Source organism: Alligator mississippiensis, chromosome 3 (genome assembly GCF_030867095.1).
Source record: "Alligator mississippiensis isolate rAllMis1 chromosome 3, rAllMis1, whole genome shotgun sequence".
Classification (NCBI taxonomy): domain Eukaryota; kingdom Metazoa; phylum Chordata; order Crocodylia; family Alligatoridae; genus Alligator; species Alligator mississippiensis.
In genome coordinates, this window is record NC_081826.1 from 289,446,331 (window position 1) to 289,466,322 (window position 19,992).

Genomic DNA, 19,992 nt, shown 5'->3' on the forward strand with positions numbered 1-19,992 from the left:
TGCATGGGGCGGGGGACTCAGGCAGCCCACCCTGCAGCCCTTCCCCAGGGCCTCCACGGCCCAGTGGATGGGACCCAGTGCAGCAGGGCAGAGTGGGGCTGGGCGGAGATGCTCCTTGTCACTGCAAGCCCTGCCCTGCGCTGCCATGGTGTCATGCCCCCTACCTGCCCTGGAGGGACACGACCCTACACCACCCCCACTGCTGCCGGGTGGGTAGGGGGTGCATCACCATGGCAGCACGGGGCGCACAGCAGCAACAAACTTCCCCACCCTGCCCCACTCTGCCCTGCCTGCTGAGCCATGGAGTCCCCTTGGGGAGGGCAGCAGGCAGGGAGTAGGGTGGCCATCAAGGTACCTCAAGAATAGAGGACACTAAATGCAACTGTCCCCACCACCATGAATGTCGCTTGCCTCCCAAGGCTGGGGGGGGCACGGCAAGCTTCTGAATGCAGTGGCGGTGGTGGGACGAGCAGGGAGCTCCCGCAGGCAGCCGCGGTGCTGTCGGCAACGGGCCGAGTGGGGAGCTCCTACAGGTGGCCACAGTGGTGTTGGCGGGGGAGGGGGTGCTGAGCTGTGAAAAATAGAGGACATAAAGACGTCCAGTTTCATATCAGTAGAACACAGAGGACCAGAAAACCGGACTGTCCTCTAGAAAACCAGACGAATGGCCATCCTAGCAGGGAGCCCGAGCCTATGGCAGCAGCCTGCACCTGCCCCTGCTCTGTGCACAGATCCGGGGGGGGGGGGCACATGCTCCTCCCGAGAGTGTGCACAGTAGCAGGGAGCCAGCCCCCCTCCCCGCCCCCTGGACGAGCCACCCACAGCCCCATTCCACGCCCCGCTGGGGCCCTGTGGCTGCACATTCTGGACCTGGGCCCCAAGCCCCACGCATCCCCCAGCCCTACCCAACTCCCTCCCTCCCTGTGGGGCCTCAATTCCCACTCCCGCCCCAGACTTACCTGCGGGAGTTGCTTTTCAGGCTGCCTGGTGACCATGTACATGCACACGGCATCACCTGCCTGACCACCCTCTTCCCACTCCCCCCAGCCCCTGGCAGGATGAAACTGCCAGCCTGTAGAGAGCTCTTTGCAAAAGAGCAAAATCTGTGTGTTTCTCCATTAAAATGAAATATCTGTGTTTTTCTTGAGTAAGAGGGAAAGTCCATGGATTTTTCCATGGGAAACAGAAAACCCGGATCCCTGTTGATCAGCTTCACAGCAGAAATCTGCTGTGTGTTCAACATTCAGCCCTCAAGGTAAATACTTAATGTTAATGCAAGCTCCATCGGCAGGATGCCTGTAAGGTTTCCAGAAAATAATTTCAGGCTGAGTTATGGGGAAGTTGCTGTATTTAAAGGCATTTGGCTTCAATCTAGTATGTGCCTTTTTGTACATATTGAAGCCAACCTAAAAATGTGCATTGGTCAACAAAGGAGTGCAAAGTGTATAAGAAAAATCCTGGAAACCTTTGGCAAGTCCTGAACTACCCCGTATTCCTTCTTGTTCTCTGGATCTGAGAGCTCACTGCAAACTTTCTCCAAGGTACTGAACAGCAGTTGCAGAAATGCCTATGCTACTAATAACTCAGTGAGTTCATAGTACCCAGTAGCCTTTCTCCATCTTGAAGCTCACATGCAGCTTTTGATTCCCTGCCTCTGTCGGTGTGATCCTTTTGTTGCTCATTTCAATTCAGAACAAGTTGGTGGTACTTCAGTTCAGGACCTTTGAAGGTTAATTCTGTTTCTTTGAACAGCTTACAACATGCACCAGAGATTTGGGGTTTTTTTAATCATGTAGAAAGCAGCATAAAATTGGACCTTATAGACCAAGGGTGCTCAGTTCCCAGCCCACAGGCCAGATCTGGCCAGCGAAGCTGTCATTCAGTCTGCCAGGCTCCCTAAGAGTCCAGAAATTTGGTGATGGGGTGCTGTGGCCGTGTTAAATGCTGCTCCCCGATGCCAAATTCCAGACTTGTGCGGAGTTCCATGGGCCAGATAACATGGCTCTTCATTGGGGGGGCGGGGGGGCGCTGAGACGTGGCCAGATCCTTGGCATGTGGGGTTGCACTGGGACAAATGTTAAGGAAGGCTGGGCACCACTGTTCCAGGCTGGCTAAATCAGACAAGTTTTCATAAGCAACAGCTTACTTCATCTGACACTACCCTGACTTCTGCCTGACATCAGACACATAACTAGCTACCTCTGTCTTTAATCATTCCAGTGTCTTTGGGATTAGCATATTTGAGAGGAGGTGGGTTTTGAAGAAAGGTCACTTATGACAGGCTACTCACTTTTTTGTCTCTTTTTCTCAGAGGAGGCTGCCCATGCGAGCTGCCACCGGGTGTCACAGCCCCTGAGCTGAGCTGAGCTGAGCTGTGAGGGGCCTGGTCCTTTCCTCCACAGCAGTGGTGCACCTAGAACTGCCCAGGTGGGGTGCTAGCAGGTGCGTGCCACCCAGAGGGCACTGCTGCTGCAGAGGGAAGAACTAGGCCCACTGGCAGCTTGCCCCCTGGCCTCTGAAGAGGTGGGCAGACTCTAAGGGAAAAAAAAAGGATTGGCCCCTCACTGCTATCTTTCTTCCTGGCAGAGCCTGCAGGGGAGGGCAGGCAGGGGGATTAGCTGCTGGGGGGCCATCACTATTCCGTCACAGTGATGAAAGTCCCTAAATTGAATTGGTGGCTTTTTAATTGACACAAAATCCCACCAATTAAAAACCGACCAATTCAATTTAGGGAGAATTAAACCCTCATCACATGTGCAAGCAGCCTTGTTTCCTTCTTACTGTTGTGTAAAACTTTAGCAGGATTTTTAGGTGGATGGGCTGTGGGCCAGGTAGCCAGTTGAAGAAGTATATATATTTAGAGATTGAAAACCACTGAAGAAATATATATAGTTGGCTACCTGAAGATATATTATATCTTCAGTTCAGTGTGTGTGTATACTATATAATACACACCTATGAGTGTGTGTGCATGTGCACGCACACACATGCACACACCTGACAACCAGACTTTTTTACTAACATATGTTTTACATAATGTAAATGCAGCCCTTTTAGCAGGCCCTGGACAAAGGTGGAGTCCAAATGTAGGGGTTTAACATCAACCATAGTAAAAAAAATTGGTTATCAGTAAGAAGTTTGCAGATTCTTATTTAAAATAGAAAATTCTTGGGTTAGCAACTTTGCTTGACTGCAGCAGTGGTTTTATACCATGCCACCCCCACCCCAGAGGTCCCCTACTCACCCTCATACCCTGACACCTCCAACTGCATACCACACATTCTGAACCCCCCCAGCCTACTCCTCAGCCTAACCTGTACTGGCCCTGACACCCATCCTGCCACAGACCCTCAAAGAAGGCTTTCTGTCTGGCTGTCTGCAACCCAGAAGTGTTACAGGTAGGAGATGGGGATGCAGCAGCACATGGCTGTGGGGAATGGGAGCTACAGAGGCTCCCATGGACTACAAAGCCCTGCAGAATGCTATGCTCCTGCTCAGAAACCAGATGGCACTGCTCTGCTCCATCAGTGCTTTGCCTCCAGCTTCTTTCCACCTAGAAATCTTCAGTTAAAGCTCCTGGTTGCTTAGTTTAGTTTAGTTTTTTTTTACAGAGGTTCCCTTTTACAGACTTTAGACTGGTGTTTTTAGTCCCACCTTTTTCTGTTTTTTGAACCATCTGTAAACTTATGAACAGTTGGCAGTCCTAGTTGTGGATGAAGAGCAGGAAGCTTGAGCTGTAAAATCATTCACCTCTGCTTTAACACTGACAAAAAGAAATCGGCTCCTTACAGAATGTTCTTTCTCTGCAAATCCTTATGTAGGAACCCAGATATATTCATTTCATGTCAAGAGAGGTTTGCTGTCAGTCTAATGGGCTTATATGTCCATTTGTGCAGTAAGAAAGTTGAGTTTGTAGCAATATATTTAATGCTACTGAGAAACAGATCTAGAGATTACTTTGTTTTTTCCTTTTTAATTCTCTAAATTCAAAATCAGACAAAGGAGTTTACTTAACTGTCAGAGTGGTTAATCACTTTTTGTACCTAATGAAATTGAAAAGCTTTGGTAAGGACAGAAGTTTGAAATGGTTATGGTTTTTGCCAGTAGTTGGCTACTTGTTTAATCAGAGTGTTTACATCACCCCCTGATGGCTTCCCAGGATTTCAGCCTTGGAAACTTTTCTCTTCACTATTACCTGCATGCTGTCATTAGGAAGTCATTCATCATCACCTGTAGCACCACCTGTATAATTCGCACCATTGTATGATGAAGGACCTCACTTGTATCTTCAAGGATCTCAGTAATGACCTTAAACAGGTCCATCAATTCTTCCATTCTTTTTTATTATATGGAAAACTCTATTCCTAGTGTAGCCTCTGCCATGTTCAATATATCCTTGTAGCATCTTCATTACATCCTTCCCTAGCACTATTTACTTTCAGCCAAATCATTTTTCTTTCCTGACTTCCGTCTGACTCTTAATCTCTGAGCTGCCATCCTAGAAAGATGTCTATTCATCCATACCCTGCTGTGTAGAAGAAAATCCTGCAATGCCAGGCAAATCATAACAATAACAATTCTCATAAGTATAGCCCATTGATATGGCAGACTGTATTGGAAAACATTGTGTATGATTAGGAATATTGTGGTGAGTGTATTAGGCTGCCCTTGTAACCTCCACTCTCTTCCTTGTCTTTTCTTCTTGCTTTAGAATTACTCCAGGTAGACATACAGTTCACTAGAAGTGATCACTAATCTGCTGTCGGAGTTCTCTGTTTCGTTTGAAACAGCTTTTCAGGCAAATGCAAATCAGCATCGTTTCATAGAATTTGGTGAACATCTGGCCTGTTATTAATGATTTGTTGCACAGGAACATAGTAATTTCCAGACTGAATCAGAACTGTCTGTCTAAAGCAGGGGTCAGCAGCCTTTCGAAAGCAACAGGCCAAATGCCCCTTATGACCTGACTGCCATCATCAGATGCTGCTGTTGGTCCAGCTTGGGAAGCCAGGTACAACAGCTCTGCATTGGTTGGATCTGGTCTATGAGCTGTCGGTTTCCAGTCCCTTTTCTAAAGCACTTATATGACCCTCATTACTTTCCTACCGGAGTCCCTCATACTCACGCATGTATTTGTCCTCATGATGACACACCTAGGAGAGGAAATTGCTTTATGAGAAACTGGAGCACAAAGGGCAAGAGCCAGAGACGCATTAGATGTCTCTTAATTTGGACGCTGCTGTGCCTAAAAATTAAGTACTTCGCCCCAGCAGGTTGAATCAAGGAAACCAGTAAGTGCCTAGGTATGTTGTACAATGGATGAGCAGATCTTGGCACCCCCAGAGGATAGTTCAGATAGCCTGGATGCTGAGCATAGAGCTGTCTAGAGTTTCCAATGGGAAACAGTATGTCTAGGGGTATGTTTGAACTCCACTCCCTCTCAGAGTTTAGGTGCCTGAATTGGAGGATACAGTAAACACTGGTACTGCTAGTGTCACCAATCTTTTTTCATAATAATCTGATGAGTAGAGTGCTCACCTAGATGTGAAAAACCTGTGTTTAAGGCCCTCGTCAGCTGGAAGGGATTCGAACCCATCTGTCCTGCTTCCAAGGAGAGTGCCTTCACCAAGAGGCTATAGCAACAGTATTCATGGTTTTGGCTTTGCAGGCCAGGTGAATGGTGTGGGGGTGGCCTGGAGCCTGGATAAGGCCGTGTACCACCCCTGGCATGGATCCCAACCAAGATCCACTTGGCTGGGATCCAGCTCCAGGGGCTCATGCCACCCCCACCCAGCCCTGGCATGCTGGGATCAAACCCTGAGCTGCCCTGCATGTCCCATCTAGCCTGTAGAACCAGGGGGAGCCCCATAGGCCAGATGACGTAGTGCCAGGGACTGGATCTGGCCCAAAGGTGGTCCCTGAGCTCTAGAATAGTCACCTCTACCCTAAAAGGGGTCCCATTATGAAGAAAGGAATGCAAAAGTCCAGAAGCCAGAAGGAGAGGGTGAACAAGAGGGAGCCTAGTGGTGGGAATGCTTATCTGGGAGAGAAGGTGCCAGTCCAGGTCTCAGGAATGTTTGCCCATGTTCCACTGGACAGTTGCATTCCTTTCAGCAGAATGGTTCAGCTCGAACACGAGAGCTGAAGGGTGCCCTACCCAGACTATTTTATGGGCTCTTGATTAAGTTGTTTTCTTGGAAGAAGGAGCAAATATGCATTCAGATTGCCTGAGGAAGGCCAAGAATCCTGGTCTTCCATTTGCAAGTGCTCTAACTGTTAGCTCTTATGCAAATGATTGGTGTCCCTGCTGGCTTTATCTTTGAGTAGAAGTGACTGGCTTGCTGCACTTTGCACTGAATTCATTGTGGTTGGTGTGCATTAGGCATGCTCCCAGCATGTCTAATAGATCAAGCCCTTCCAAGGAATTTGGTGGAGGTTGGACATTGCTCTGCCTTGTATCTGCCTTCTCCCTCAAGACTGGTGGTCTGACTAGACAGCTGTACTGGTTGCATGTAGCCCAGCTCCAGGTATTTGAGTAAAACACATTGGGTAACCAGTAGTAAGTCTTAGCCCACAGAAACTGGCTGAAGCTTGAGACTTGAGTGCTCAAACCTTTTGATTTGTGTTTTTTATTTTCAAAATGCTTCTGTAAATGCCATCAAATGAAGCTGAATAGTCTCAGTATTCTTAGGAATGTGTGATCATGTTGAATTCTGTTTTACAGAAAGAGTTGGGTAGCATCATCCTACATAAACAGCTAAAGCTGGTAAAATTTGTAAATCCAAAAGAACCCCTGCAGATTAAAGAAGCAATATGAAGAGAAGGGAATTCCTGCAGCTTCTGTTTGGATTTATTAATATTGATCAGTGCTGTCTCACAGATGGAGAAGGGAGCAAGAAATAATGCTATCAATAATACATATTCCTCATAGTCTAACTATTTTAAATTGGTCACAGTGCTAATAAACCTACCCTGGACACAAATGTAATCGTTTCCTGCACAGGGATTTCTGCTAACCCACCAAGTCTTGCTCAGAATCCAATCGTTTGTGAGAAATTCTCTCTCAGAATTTGTTTCCATGCCTTTGTCGGCAGACATCTATGCAGAGCTGTCGGGATGTTTCTCTAGTCAAGCTGGCTTTGCAGTATGACATAACAAATTATGTAATTTCGAAACATATATATAAGCTTTCTCACTCCCCGCATCTCAGATCTTGTACAGTGCATCCATTGTAATCTCCTTGGCAAATGTTAGCTGAGCATTTATTTTAATGCTGATATAATTGTAACAGAGTTTAATATGAAAGAAGCAGCAGTATGTCTGTGATCTTAACGTACTGAAGAATTTTGTCTCTTGATCAGCGGTTTTCAACCTTTTTAGACTCAAGGCACCCCTTTAAAGACACAGGGAACCCCTTTGGAAAATGCCAATGCTTAGCCTACACTCATTTCTTAGTTGCAGAAAAATAGTACAGCAACACTCCTGTTGCAAAGAACTCAAAAGGATCACAGTAGGTCAGAATGTTTTTGACCCTATGGTTTCCTGTGCAACATCTCTGGGTTTATCTTGTGAATCATGTGGAGGTGCTAATGAGTGGCATGCCGCAGCACCCTAATTGAGAATTGGTGCTTTAAATCAGAAATCCTTTGTAATAAGGAGCATGTTACTTGGTTTACAAAGTGCTTTGTAAACTGACGGTGCTATATTGATCTTCGTATTAGCACTGCTAAGGAATATGTGGCAGAACTACTAACTGTACCTCCACTTAAGCGTGGTGGGCGATTGATTTACCCCTGAAAACTGCCCGTTTCCCAAACTTATTTTCTGTACTGTCTGTGTTGTTGCCTAAATGAGATAGAATAATCCACGCAGGGCCTTTTTAGGCCTTGCCCCGTTGTGTTCTTTCCTTTCACTTTTCTCTGCAAACTCTGCTGACACGCTCTATTCTCAGCTTCCCTCTTGATGAAGCCTGATTGTCCCCGTTCCTCACACACCTCTGAATAAGATATGTAAATCGTGCTTTGCCTGGTGAGTTCCCCTTGCTCTGCCCTGACGACTTCCCATCATAAGGTTTTTAGCAGATCTGAAAAAAGGCATGAAGATGATATCAGGCAGAGGTAGCGCATGCCACACACATGATTCAGTCACATCAAGTAGACGTTCTGTCAGCAGCAAAAGAGAAGCACTGCAAATAGCTGATGTGCACTTCTGTCACTACCCGTGCAGGAGGGATAAACATGCTGCCATGGCATTATTTTGGATTGGTCAGTTTGGCACATATTGAGACCATGATGATGAAGTCTAGAGATGACATCTTGGAATTGCAAAAGTGTACGTAGACAGTTGCCTGCGTGCAGACGCCTTGGCTGCTTGTTTGTTGGCACATTTGCGAGACGTACGCTGTGTGATTAGATAGGCTTCAGCATTAACATTCCAGTACACTGCTTACCCATGTTGGGATAAATGTTCATTATGACGCATGCAGCATTAGCAGCAAGGCCTCGTTAGCATGCTGAATCTGTCCCCTATTCTTTTTGCTAGCGTGTATGTATTGGGAATGCTGAGTGCCAAGCTACAGCTGCTGCCCATGCAGCACTTCGAAAAGCTGGGGCAGTATCAAGCCTGTAACTTGGCAGCATGCCATTACCAAGCTGAATGAGGCTAATGGTAATATTTTCAAAGGGGTCTGCTTCTCTTGATTCAGAAGCCTCACTCTCATTGAAAACCAGCTGGAGTTTGGTTCCCGAGTCATTTTTGAAAATGGGACTTGGGCCCCTATGTGACTTGGGCGCTTTTGAATGTGTTACATGGCAAGTTGTCAGCTAGTGTAGAAGGAAGGTGTGCAGTTTTTGAGAGAGAGATTTTTGTGCGTCTAAAGTTAACCCTGCACTTTGATACCCTTTTCCCCAACTACCGCCTTCCAATCCACTTGACTAGGCCGGCTCAGCAATACCTAGACCTCCTATGAGTTAGGATCTCTGTAAATCGTGCCAGAAGTGCCCCCCACCACAGCTTCTTTAATGTTTTTCATTTCACCCCGCTCAGTTGGTGGAGGTTTTAAATATGCCGCAGTTTTCAGTTCCCCAGCAATCAATGGCATACTGTCTGGCCAGCAGGGCCCCTCCACTGGAGTGGGGGGAGACACACGTGGCAAAATGAAAAACATTAAAGAAACCACTGTGGGGGGGCACTTCTGGTACAATTTACACAGAGATACCTACCTATGAGTCCGTGTACTTCATAGATGTTAGGGTCGGAAGGGACCTCAATAGATCATCAAGTCCGACCCCCTGCATAAGCAGGAAAGAGTGCTGGGTCTAGATGACCCCAGCTAGATACTCGTCTAACCTCCTCTTGAAGACCCCCAGGGTAGGGGAGAGCACCACCTCCCTTGGGAGCCCGTTCCAGACCTTGGCCACTCGAACTGTGAAGAAGTTCTTCCTAATGTCCAGTCTAAATCTGCTCTCTGCTAGCTTGTGGCCATTGTTTCTTGTAACCCCCGGGGGCGCCTTGGTGAATAAATCCTCACCAATTCCCTTCTGTGCCCCCGTGATGAACTTATAGGCAGCCACAAGGTCGCCTCTCAACCTTCTCTTGCGGAGGTTGAAAAGGTCCAGTTTCTCTAGTCTCTCCTCGTAGGGCTTGGTCTGCAGGCCCTTGACCATACGAGTTGCCCTTCTCTGTACCCTCTCCAGGTTATCCGCATCCTTCTTGAAGTGTGGCACCCAGAATTGCACGCAGTCCTCCAACTGCGGTCTGACCAACGCCCTATAGAGGGGAAGTATCACCTCCCTGGACCTATTTGTCATGCATCTGCTGATGCACGATAAAGTGCCATTGGCTTTTCTGATGGCTTCGTCACACTGCCGGCTCATGTTCATCTTGGAGTCCACTAGGACTCCAAGATCCCTTTCCACCTCTGTGCCACCCAGCAGGTCATTCCCTAGGCTGTAGGTGTGCTGGACATTTTTCCTCCCTAGGTGCAGCACTTTGCATTTCTCCTTGTTGAACTGCAATATCAGGGGTATCAAACTCATCTGACCTGCGGGGATATCTCTGAGCCAGTCTGTGGGCCAGACCAGGACTGAGCCTTGGTGAAGTGCCCTCAATGCTGGGTCCAGCCTGTGCACTGCATGTAGCATGTACCAGCTCCCAGGGCCAGCCCAGGACGCACACTGCCCATAGCACACGGGCACTGCAACGCAGCCTGCGCCCTGGACCCCTTGTCCTGGGTCCAGCCTGTGTGCTGCAGGCAAAATGAACCCCATGTCACTGCCAGGGGCTGTGCACAGCAAGCCCTGGGGCTGGCTATTGCTGCAAGCAATGCATGGGGCTGGTTGACACTAAACACTGGGGAACTGGACTATTTGATGCTGATCACTGGGGAACTGAAAACTGCAGGATATTTAAAACCACCTGGAGACACTACATGCAGTGCGCACCCTATGCCAGCCCCCCGTGCTGCATGCAATGTGTGCATCCAATCCAGTCCGACATGCAGCATGGACTAACTTTCTGTGCTGCCTGCTGCATGCACGGCACTAGGTCCAGTACACTGACCCACAGGCCAGATCCCTCCCCTCGGCCATATGTCTGACGCCCCTGATTTACACCTACTGTGTCTCAAACAAGCTCCATCTGCCGTTGCTTGCATGTTGTTGCTACATGGAGATCACCCACTGCTGTGACATCAAGGCCTAAGTCAGAACTTCATTTTAGTTTTTTAAATGTGCTGCAGAGTTGTTATTTTGTAAGTGGCCTTTTTGCCTGGCACCATGCCAGGTGTAGCTGGCTGTCTTTCTGATCTTTAGGAGCAAGAAAAAATATCGTTGAACTTTTGTGGTTGCAGTTATTGCTTTAGTTCTTGCATCTGTTCATCGGACTTCCTGTGGTTTTCATCAGATCACATGATTGACAACCCAGACAGTCTGCACAAATTTGGGTCTGTTCGGTTATACCTCTGTCCCAACCACTAAATCTGACTTCTGCTTTATCTAGCAGAAAAAAGCAAGATCCGTCGCTGGAGTAAGTTGATTCACCAAAGCGGGTATCCTTCATATCTGTATTAAAAAGGCTGCAGTTGAAATCCTAGCATTATCCTGAACTCTAAAATTCAAAGCAAAGGGATCTGTTTTGAATGGTTTTTATTTTTTACTGCTGTGGGTCTGTTAGATTTGTTTTTCCTCGGTATGGTAGTCACTGTGTACTAGGATGGCAGCACCTGTTTAAAGACATGACAATGTATTCACAAACTTTAGTAGCAAAGTTGACAGATGAAGGAGTAGTAATCTCTGTGTCCTACATTCTTCCTGTCTGTTGAAGGGTACAGCTCCACCTTGCAAAGTCAAGGCACAAGTGGGTAGGGGAGCAGTGAAAACAGTGGGTAAGTGACTTGTCCCAAGCCAGGTTTTCCAAATGCCTAGTGATTTGGGTTGCCTCCAGCAGGAGCACAACTTGAGATGCTCTGGAGAGGTCAGATTTTCAGCAAGTGCTGAGTGTCCATCCTCTAAAAATCTGGGGCCCAAACACGAATGCCCCCCAAATCACTAGTCACTCAAAATCCTGGCCAACACATTTGTTTTTAAAAAGTAAGTTGGACTAAATAACAGTCGTGTAGAAGGAAGGGCTTCCCTGGCTATTAATCTGAACAGCAGTGCCTGAAACTTCATTGGCCGTGGTACATCTTGACAAAGAGTCTCACGGAGCACATCTGTGGTTAGTATATCTCTCTGCTTCTTCTGAGTCTTCTAAACCTCTGGTCACGTGCCAGGTAGTTTTATAGCTCTCCTGAAGTACTGGTTTAGTGCTGCCTCTTATACTTGTGCTGCACTTGTCAAGGGCCCCAGCTCATCTGTTTGGAAATAGCACATGTAAAAATAAATTGCACAAGCTTGCATTTAAACAGACTTTGCCTGTACTTTAAACTACAGTATGTAAAGATTCTTAGGTATTTACATCAACTCTCAAACTTTTAAGCAACATTTGACCCCTGCTCTTGTAATAAATTGTTTTTCAGTCAGTCTAGTGACTCTGGAACAGCTCATGTAAGGGGCATCTTAACCTTGATAACCAGAAGGGTTCCTGTTCCTTGTATTTAGTAAATGCCTGAACTTTCAAAAATAAGCAATGTACACTTCTTTTCTTTCTTAAATGTAAATGAATACAGAGAGGTGCTGGACTGGTAAATCTGGGGACTGGGGTCCTTTGGCACCATACAGACAGTCCACAGTCTCCACATTGACCTCTCTAGTATCCTCCTATGGGGCTTTAGGTCAGGATGGCTCAGGCTCCAGGACCATTCAGGTCTTAGCCTCCTTGTTAAAACTACCTCCAGTGGTGTAGGCCTTGATGCTTTAATGTTATGCCTAATGAGAATACTTGTTGTCATCAGACTCAGTTAATCTGACACAGGCCGTGAACAACTATCAATAGCTACCAGGTGTAACAAGGATCTGGTGGAGGCAGAATTTGAGTCATGGAACTTTTCTCTGCTAGGTCACTCTCTCATTAGCAACAGGGTTCACTATTTAGGTATTTAATCAAAATCTGGTCATTTCTATCACTTGTACCCTTTTTATGAAGACATATTTGAAATCGTCTTGCCATAACAGGAAACCATATGGACATGGACATAAAATATTACATAGGTCTTTAAAATCTCATTACCTTCATCTGAATCTACAAGATAAACCTACAGAAGCATTTAAGAAAAAGTCCATTGTGACAGATTGCAGATTCGATTGCAGTGAGTTCTAATCTTTCATTGTTGAATTGATTATTAAACTGCTACAAAATTGTCACAGTAGGTGACAACATTGATCAGTTTGAAGGAAGTCTTAATAATAGAGTCAACACAAGGCAGGTATTGGCAGAAAAAATTAGCACCATCTGGAATACTTTGCTTCTCTGTCAGTTGGTAAGTGGTATCAAGAGAGCTGAGCATCACAGCTGTTGCTGTTGGTATTTCTAATACAGCAGTTTTTCTGGCTATTTTAAAGCTGAGGGTGAAATTGTATCACTCTGGCCAAGAGTCCAAAATACTCTTAAATTTGTGTAACAAATGTTTGTAGATCTTCTTGCTTTAAGAAGTAGCATAAGCCATGCCTAGGAAGGAAATGGTTTTTTTGTCGGGCTGAGGGGGGGCCTCTGATGCCTTCTGGAATCATATATTTTATTTTCATCTAAACAGCTCCTGTAGCACTTCTTAAATGATATACATCCTGCAGTCACCTCCACGATGGAGGATGGGTGGCCATTTGCGGTGTGACTATGCCAGGAAATTTTATTATGGTTTGATCATGAGTTTTAATCGTTCATTTAGCTGATGCAATGATGAGCATGACTTATCCTTGTCTTCACTGACCACAGGAAGTATTGGGAAAGGGAACACTGAAGATGAGCAACATAGAAATTTGGGAAAGATTGATTCTTGGGTAGAAGAGTCAAACACCAAAAGAATCAATCCTTGACACAAAAGGAAGAACAGGATCCTGAGAGAAGGTAGAGGATGGACTTGAGAGTGTGGATGCCAAAAGAAAAGGCAACGTAGGGATTCAGTGAAAAAGGAGATGCCAGTGTGCTAGTAGGGAATGTGATAGAACTGCCAGCCTCTCCCGAAGGTAGAGAGGGGTGGAGGTTATTGGGGACTGTGGGATAAAAAGGCAGTGTGGTGCCAGTAGTAGAAAGAGTACCTGGAAGGGAGCACCAGGAGCAGATGACAAGGGGACTTGTGGCAAATGTCAGGCTACCTGTGGAATGAAAATAGGTGCACCAGAGATGCAAAGCAGGGAGAGGAGGTGTCAAGAATAGTGGGTGAAAGGCACGGTCTTTGCTGTTAAGGAGGAGAGGAGAAAAGCTGGGAAGGGAAAGTCTGGCATGCACAGGAGAAGGAAGAGGAAACTTTTGGGTGAGCATAATATAAAGCCTGTGGTAAACAGAGACTTCAGAAGGAGGCAAGGGTTGGAGAAAGGAGTAGTAGAAGACTGGGAGTATGAGGATACAGGACTTTGGGGTGGGAGGAAAAAACAAATTAATGGCAGTGCAGAGATGACATTTGGGATAGGGGGAACAAATAGGCTGGGAGGAACAGAAAAAGGCTGGTGATTAGGGGAAGGTAGAGAACAAAATTGAGTTGGGACAGATGGGGAGGGTGTACAAAGAGATTGCTCTGCTTTGGGCGTCCTCTGTGACCAAAGTCAATTTGCCAATCTCTGCTTTTGTAAAGGGATTTAGGAGCTCAATGGTAGTTGGGGACTTTTAAGTCCCTTCAGGATCAGGGCCCAAGTACCTCAGTTGCCCAGATGTGAAACAGAGATAATTGCATAGTCCTGTTCTCAGGAGTGTGTGAGAATGGCTGTACCAAGGACTGTGAAGTGCTCAGACTGCAGCAATGCTATCTTCAACTAGGGGTGCACCGATACATCGGCTGGGTATCGGATCAGCACCAATAAAAGGAGAAAAGACGTTATCAGCTATTGGCTTTTTTTTGGTCACTGTAGCCAATAATTACAATCGCGTACCCAGAGCACCCTGGTGAATGTAGTCGGGTCCCTGTGTCTCGCCGCCGGCCTGAGCCCACGGTAGACTACAGGTCCTGGCGAGCAGTGAGGAGGGGTCACAGAGTGCCGTGCTCAGCAACAAAGGGACTGTTACGGGCTCCTGCTACTGCCGCCACAGCAATGCTACATGTACAGCAGGGGCCAAAGCACCGGAGCTGGCCTGGAGATGTTGGACTGCACACAGGTGGGGTAAGGTACCACACAAGCAACATTTGGCTCTGCTAGGCTTTTGTAAAAACGGCTTCTCTCTGGCAGCCTCGGGAGCTCAGTTGCGTGGGGCCTGCCAGTGCTGAGGCCCAGCACGCTCCGGGGCTCCAAACGCACCGGGCACCGCTGTCCACACAAGGGTCCACCCTGCCTGCCAGGGATGGCTGCATGGGGAGCGGGACTGCAGGTAGGAGCTGTGGGCAAGGGGACGATGTGAGTGGGAATAAGGCAGTCGCCACCTTCCTCATTGAGGACCAGAGCAAGCAGGAGGCGTGTGTGTGTTTGCAAATGCAAAACAAACAAAAAAAGGTTTGTTTATGTCAGTAGTTTAAAATGTCTTGCACTATTACTAATTATCGGTTATCAGATCAGCATCAGCTGTTATGGTTGGTTAATCATTGGCTATCAGTATCGGCCAACAAAATCTTTATTGGTACGCCCCTATCTTCAACCTTTCCATACTGGGGGCAGAACCAAACTCATTACAGCTGAGTTGACGGTAATAGCTCTCAACATGAGCCGGCCCGCAGGGGGATCCTGGCATGTTCCAGTTAAGTGATGGCCCGCAGCAAAGCAGAGAGCCCGTCTCAGGAATGTAGGAAACCAGACATTTGTAGGTCAGGGCTAAAGCTCTGAGCTTTGATAGCATCTGCTTCATACAACAGGCTTTGAGTAAAAGGGCCAGCTCATTTGTGGCTTGCTGTAAGTGCAGTTGTACAGGGAAGTACTGTTTGCATCATTAACATGCAGGGACAACTTGGGGAAATAACTGAATAAGAGTTCCCATGTTTTTGTTGCCCCCTGGAACAAAAATAAATAAGATGAGTAAATGTAAATGAAAGGGGGAGAAACCTGAATGCTAAGTAGCCAAGAAAATCCCATACCAGAGAGCGCGACTCCAGTGAGAAGAGACTGTTGGCCCAACACAAGGAAACACTAACACAATGAGCTAGAGAAAGCTGATAAGGTATCCCTTCATTATTAATGGGCAGAGAGGCTTCTCGGCCATTGTCATCCTTGTTCTAATCGTGTCGCACCGTGGTAGTTTATTCTTAGTCTTAGCCACATCCTTATAAATAATGAAATGGGTCATGTTTTATCTTACCCCAATGATCACTGTAATGTGGCTTTTATCTGAGTCCATGCCAGGCTGTTGACACAGGGAACATTGAGAAGCAGATAAAATGAATGAATAGCACAATATAAAAATAGTCTCAGCCCTTCCAAAAGAATATGTTTATTGACAGGGAGCTAATAGCTGCCTTATTTGAAACCATAATATGCAGGCTTGGTGGTGGGCTGACTTCCTTCACTGCGTGTTCAGCTATAGGAGGGGAGGAAGTTGCAAAGAGACTGGAGACCTGTGGACGTAGAGTATCTGGCTGATCAGGAGTGGATTGGATGGCTGATTTAATTCAGGAATGTATATCGCCCACAGAAGGCACAGCAGGGCATCAGACATTGTGGAAATAAGAGGGTTTGGCCTGTAATTTGGGGGAGGAGGTAGCTGTGTGTAAGGATAACAGAGGAATAAAGCACTTGGGTATTACTGTAATGGGTCCAGAGAGAGAGTGCAGATCGAATACAAGGAATACCCAGCACATCTCATCGGAAGAACTCAAGTGATCTCCAGGCAATTTAATTAAGCCTCTCAGCAGCCCTTGGAGAGACATTATCACAATCCCTCCCTTTAAAGACAGGGAAACTGAGGTACAGGAAATTCACACATTGCCCAAAGCCACAAAGTGAGTTAGCGGCAGAGCTAGAAATAGTATCCAGGAGTTGAGCTCCCTAATTTAACCACACTTCCTTCCTCAAACCAACTTCCTGGAAGGAAAGAACTACTGGACTGGAGGCATCTGTGCATAGAACGGTCTCTGGAAACTGGGGAAACAAGTCAGGTTACTATAACATCTTGTTTTCCAGAAAGCTAAAACAAGTGGTACATCTCCCTTCCCAAGGAGCTGACTACCGCCAGTTGTGTTCTCCATTTTTATGTTGCTAGACATCAATAGGCCTGCACTGCAGGGGCAGGAGTGCTGTTGTGGGGTCGCTGTCTGATGCAGCTTTTGCTTTCCAAATTTTTGTTCTTGATATGGATCCATGTATTCACCATTAGTTAGTAGCTCATCTAGCATGTAATTCCACATGTGGGAACAAGCAGACCCAAGAGTGCTACCAACAGCAAAAGGCTAAATCCAGAAAGTATCAGCAAAACAAAAGGTTAAAAGAGAAAACTGTGATGGTCACTTTATCCCCTTTGTTGACCATATTTTCCTTTCTGGCCTGATGGTTCTGTTCCCCCTGTTCCAGTTATGCCCAGACTGCATCTGTTATACAGACGATGGATTTGCAACCCCCCTCCCTCAACGGCCATTTTTTTCTTGTTGCAGAAATTCCCAGAGTTGAAGTTTAAGTATGTGGAAGAGGAGCAGCCTGAGGAGTTTTTCATTCCCTATGTCTGGTCCCTGGTATACAATTCTGCCGTGGCGCTGTACTGGAACCCCCACGACATCCAGCTCTTCACTATGGACTCCGGCTGAGGCGCAAGAGGCCAGATGACAGAGCTAGCTCTGCTCTGTCTCACCTCAAGAGAGCAAACCCGAACACTGCGTGTTAATACATGATCCCTCCTGGCGTGCGTCCTCTAAACCTGAACCTTACCGAGAATGAAGAGCTTGCCACTCCTGTCCTGTCCAGCTTTGACATCTTGCTACCAGGCTGCAGTAGGCATGCTGGAAGCAGCTGCAGCGTGAAGAACTGACGGGGTTGTATGCAACCTTTTAGACCTTATCCTATGAACACAAGGCCTTAGACATGCAGTGCGATGCTACCAATGCCACCAAAGCAGAGCGATCTATACAGTACAGTGGGTAAATAAGAGTTGGCATTTGATTTGGAACCAGTGTTTTTATTTCCTGTAGGTAACAAGGCAAGCTCTTCAGACACCATTGGTTTCTGCAATGAAGTATTCATTAAGTTGCTACCCTACCTCCTCTCATGGCCCTTTACTTTGGTGACATTGTAATGACTGCAGTTGCTGCAGCATTGTCTCAATTGTCATCCAAGTGAATTAGCAGGCTGGATATTAACTACAGTTTGTTTCCAGGCAGAGAGGCAAAACCTTTGATTTGGATATCACGGTACATGTGGGAGGGTTTCAATGATAAGGAATTGTCAAAACAGTTTGGACTTGTTTGTGTTCTTGATAGGGCTAGAAATGCTAGCTTCCAAAGGAAAGTCCCTCCAGTCTTGCGTGTGGCAAGCACTGTCCCTGGAAACCAACCAGACAGACAAATCTCCAAAGAAAATGCCTTCACATTTTCAAAATAGACCTCTGCCCTGTAAAAGGTCTAGGCGCTGTTGATGGTGTCTGAGAATCCCCAGTAAAGTGCTGTGTTAAAAATCCCCTTGTCGCAGGCCAAGGGTCTAGTGGAGGGACGGATTTATCTGAATGTGGACTGCTTTAAAATGAATGTTTTAACGTCCTCCCCTTGTACCCAGTTGAATGAAAATAATCAAAAATCTCTCTCTGCAGAGGAGAAAGTACATGAGTAAGTTGGCCGTCCTGTTCAAGAATATCTCCTTTTTGTCGTATGAAGGGTATGTTTGTCTTGGGGGCAAGCTCCTGATGGCATTCATTTCCACATGCACCCAGACACACTGGCTGTGCCCTGTTGCTGCCTTGTGGAAAATGCTGTCACTAGGTCAAGTTCATTGCATGCCAAGAGATGAAGACTAGGGAGTTAGTCCTTACATATATATGCTAAATCCCTTAATGCACTGCCTGCCCCAGTATGTTCTGTTTACTAACTTGAAGGGTAGAGCACATCCGCTTTCAGGCAGTCCTTGGCGTGGCTTTAAATAGAGCTCCTTGCAGTTTTTGGTTTCTTGAAGATGCTAGAATTACACTTTCCTTTTTACCTGCTTATTTGGAAGCAGGAGTCCTCCTGGGCCCTGCATAAATGGAACTGCTGGTTTGTTATTTTTAAATTCTTTCCGTATTTATTTAAACCTATAAATACAAAGAGACGTGCATAGCATAGGAGTTCTTGGTACCTTCAAGTAGCGGTAGCTTTTGGGAAGAGGCAATATAAAGAGTGGAGCTGCAGCGGGGTGTTCAGTGTATAATATGGGGATGGTTGCACCATGGCTGAAGAGCTGGGAATGTTTATGCTACATGTTGGATTTGGGTGGGGGGGTGTTTTGTTTTGTTACGTTACATCTTTGGACAAGTCCAAGGGGAGTGGGCTTTTCTGTTTGGTGTAGTGATTTGTAACTGTACCTATAAATGTAGGACCAGGGTGCTTGTGAGTCAGCAAAGCTGCACAGTCTTTCCAAAGGTCATTCCACGGATGCACTTGGAGCGCTGGATCCTGAGACTCAACTGCATGGTTCAGATTTTCAGCTGATGTAAGCACAGCGAGAGCTTGAACCTGCCAAATAATGAGCTCTTGTACACCCTCGTGGACTTCAGTAATACTTGAGGACACCCAAGACCTTACTGCCTGAACAGAGCCACAGCTCACTGTTTTGGTATGTCACATTTGGGAAAATCTAGTTATTTTTAAGAGTGTCATACAAAGACAAGGACGTGTGACGTGAACAGGACCAACGAGTCACTGACTTGAGTAGCGTCAGCTAACAATTTCAGTTTGTTCTCTTGTCTTAATGACCTTGCACTGAAGTAAAGAGAAACAGGTTCGTTCCACTGAAATAATTTTCTTGCGCAGGTAATTAAAATGTAGTGCTTATAGGGCCCAGCAGGATTGTAACAGCTGGAGTCAGAATCTAAAGCTGAAGCAGCAACACAAGCCAAGTTTTACAATGAAATACATCTTCATCCGATTGGTCCTTTCAAGATTGCAGGCATTATAAAGGTCTGGCAAAGTCCTGGAGTCTGCAGTCTAGCATATTCACAGATACTCTGTTTTCCTTCTGATCTGTAAAGTACCACCTAAGGGATCCTTTTCATTATTTTGTGTGAACGATTTATTATGCAGTAATAAAAAAGGTGAACACAGACTGAAGTTGTATTTGTTTTACATAATAATTAGTTGCTGTGTATAACGTTTGGCCAAAGGGGTTGGATTTTCTTTGTAGACTTAACACGCATGAGTTTTTATAACCTTATCTGTGGTTTCCAGTAAAGAACCTGAATGTATTGTATTAAATAGGAGATAATTTAAATCTTTTGTTTATTATGAAGAATGAAATCTTTAGTTAT

The 19,992-nt window shown here is 46.2% G+C and overlaps 1 protein-coding gene across 1 annotated transcript in view; it reads left to right on the forward strand.

Annotated features, from left to right (window-relative positions):
• DYM (dymeclin) overlaps positions 1-19,790 on the forward strand; it is a 374,678-nt gene extending 354,888 nt beyond the window's left edge. The window contains exon 18 of the mRNA XM_006259049.4: positions 17,159-19,790. Within this exon, the coding sequence (XP_006259111.1) occupies positions 17,159-17,308 (150 nt within the window). The 3' untranslated portion in view covers positions 17,309-19,790. The remainder of the gene's footprint in view (positions 1-17,158) is intronic.
• Positions 19,791-19,992: the final 202 nt, after the last annotated feature.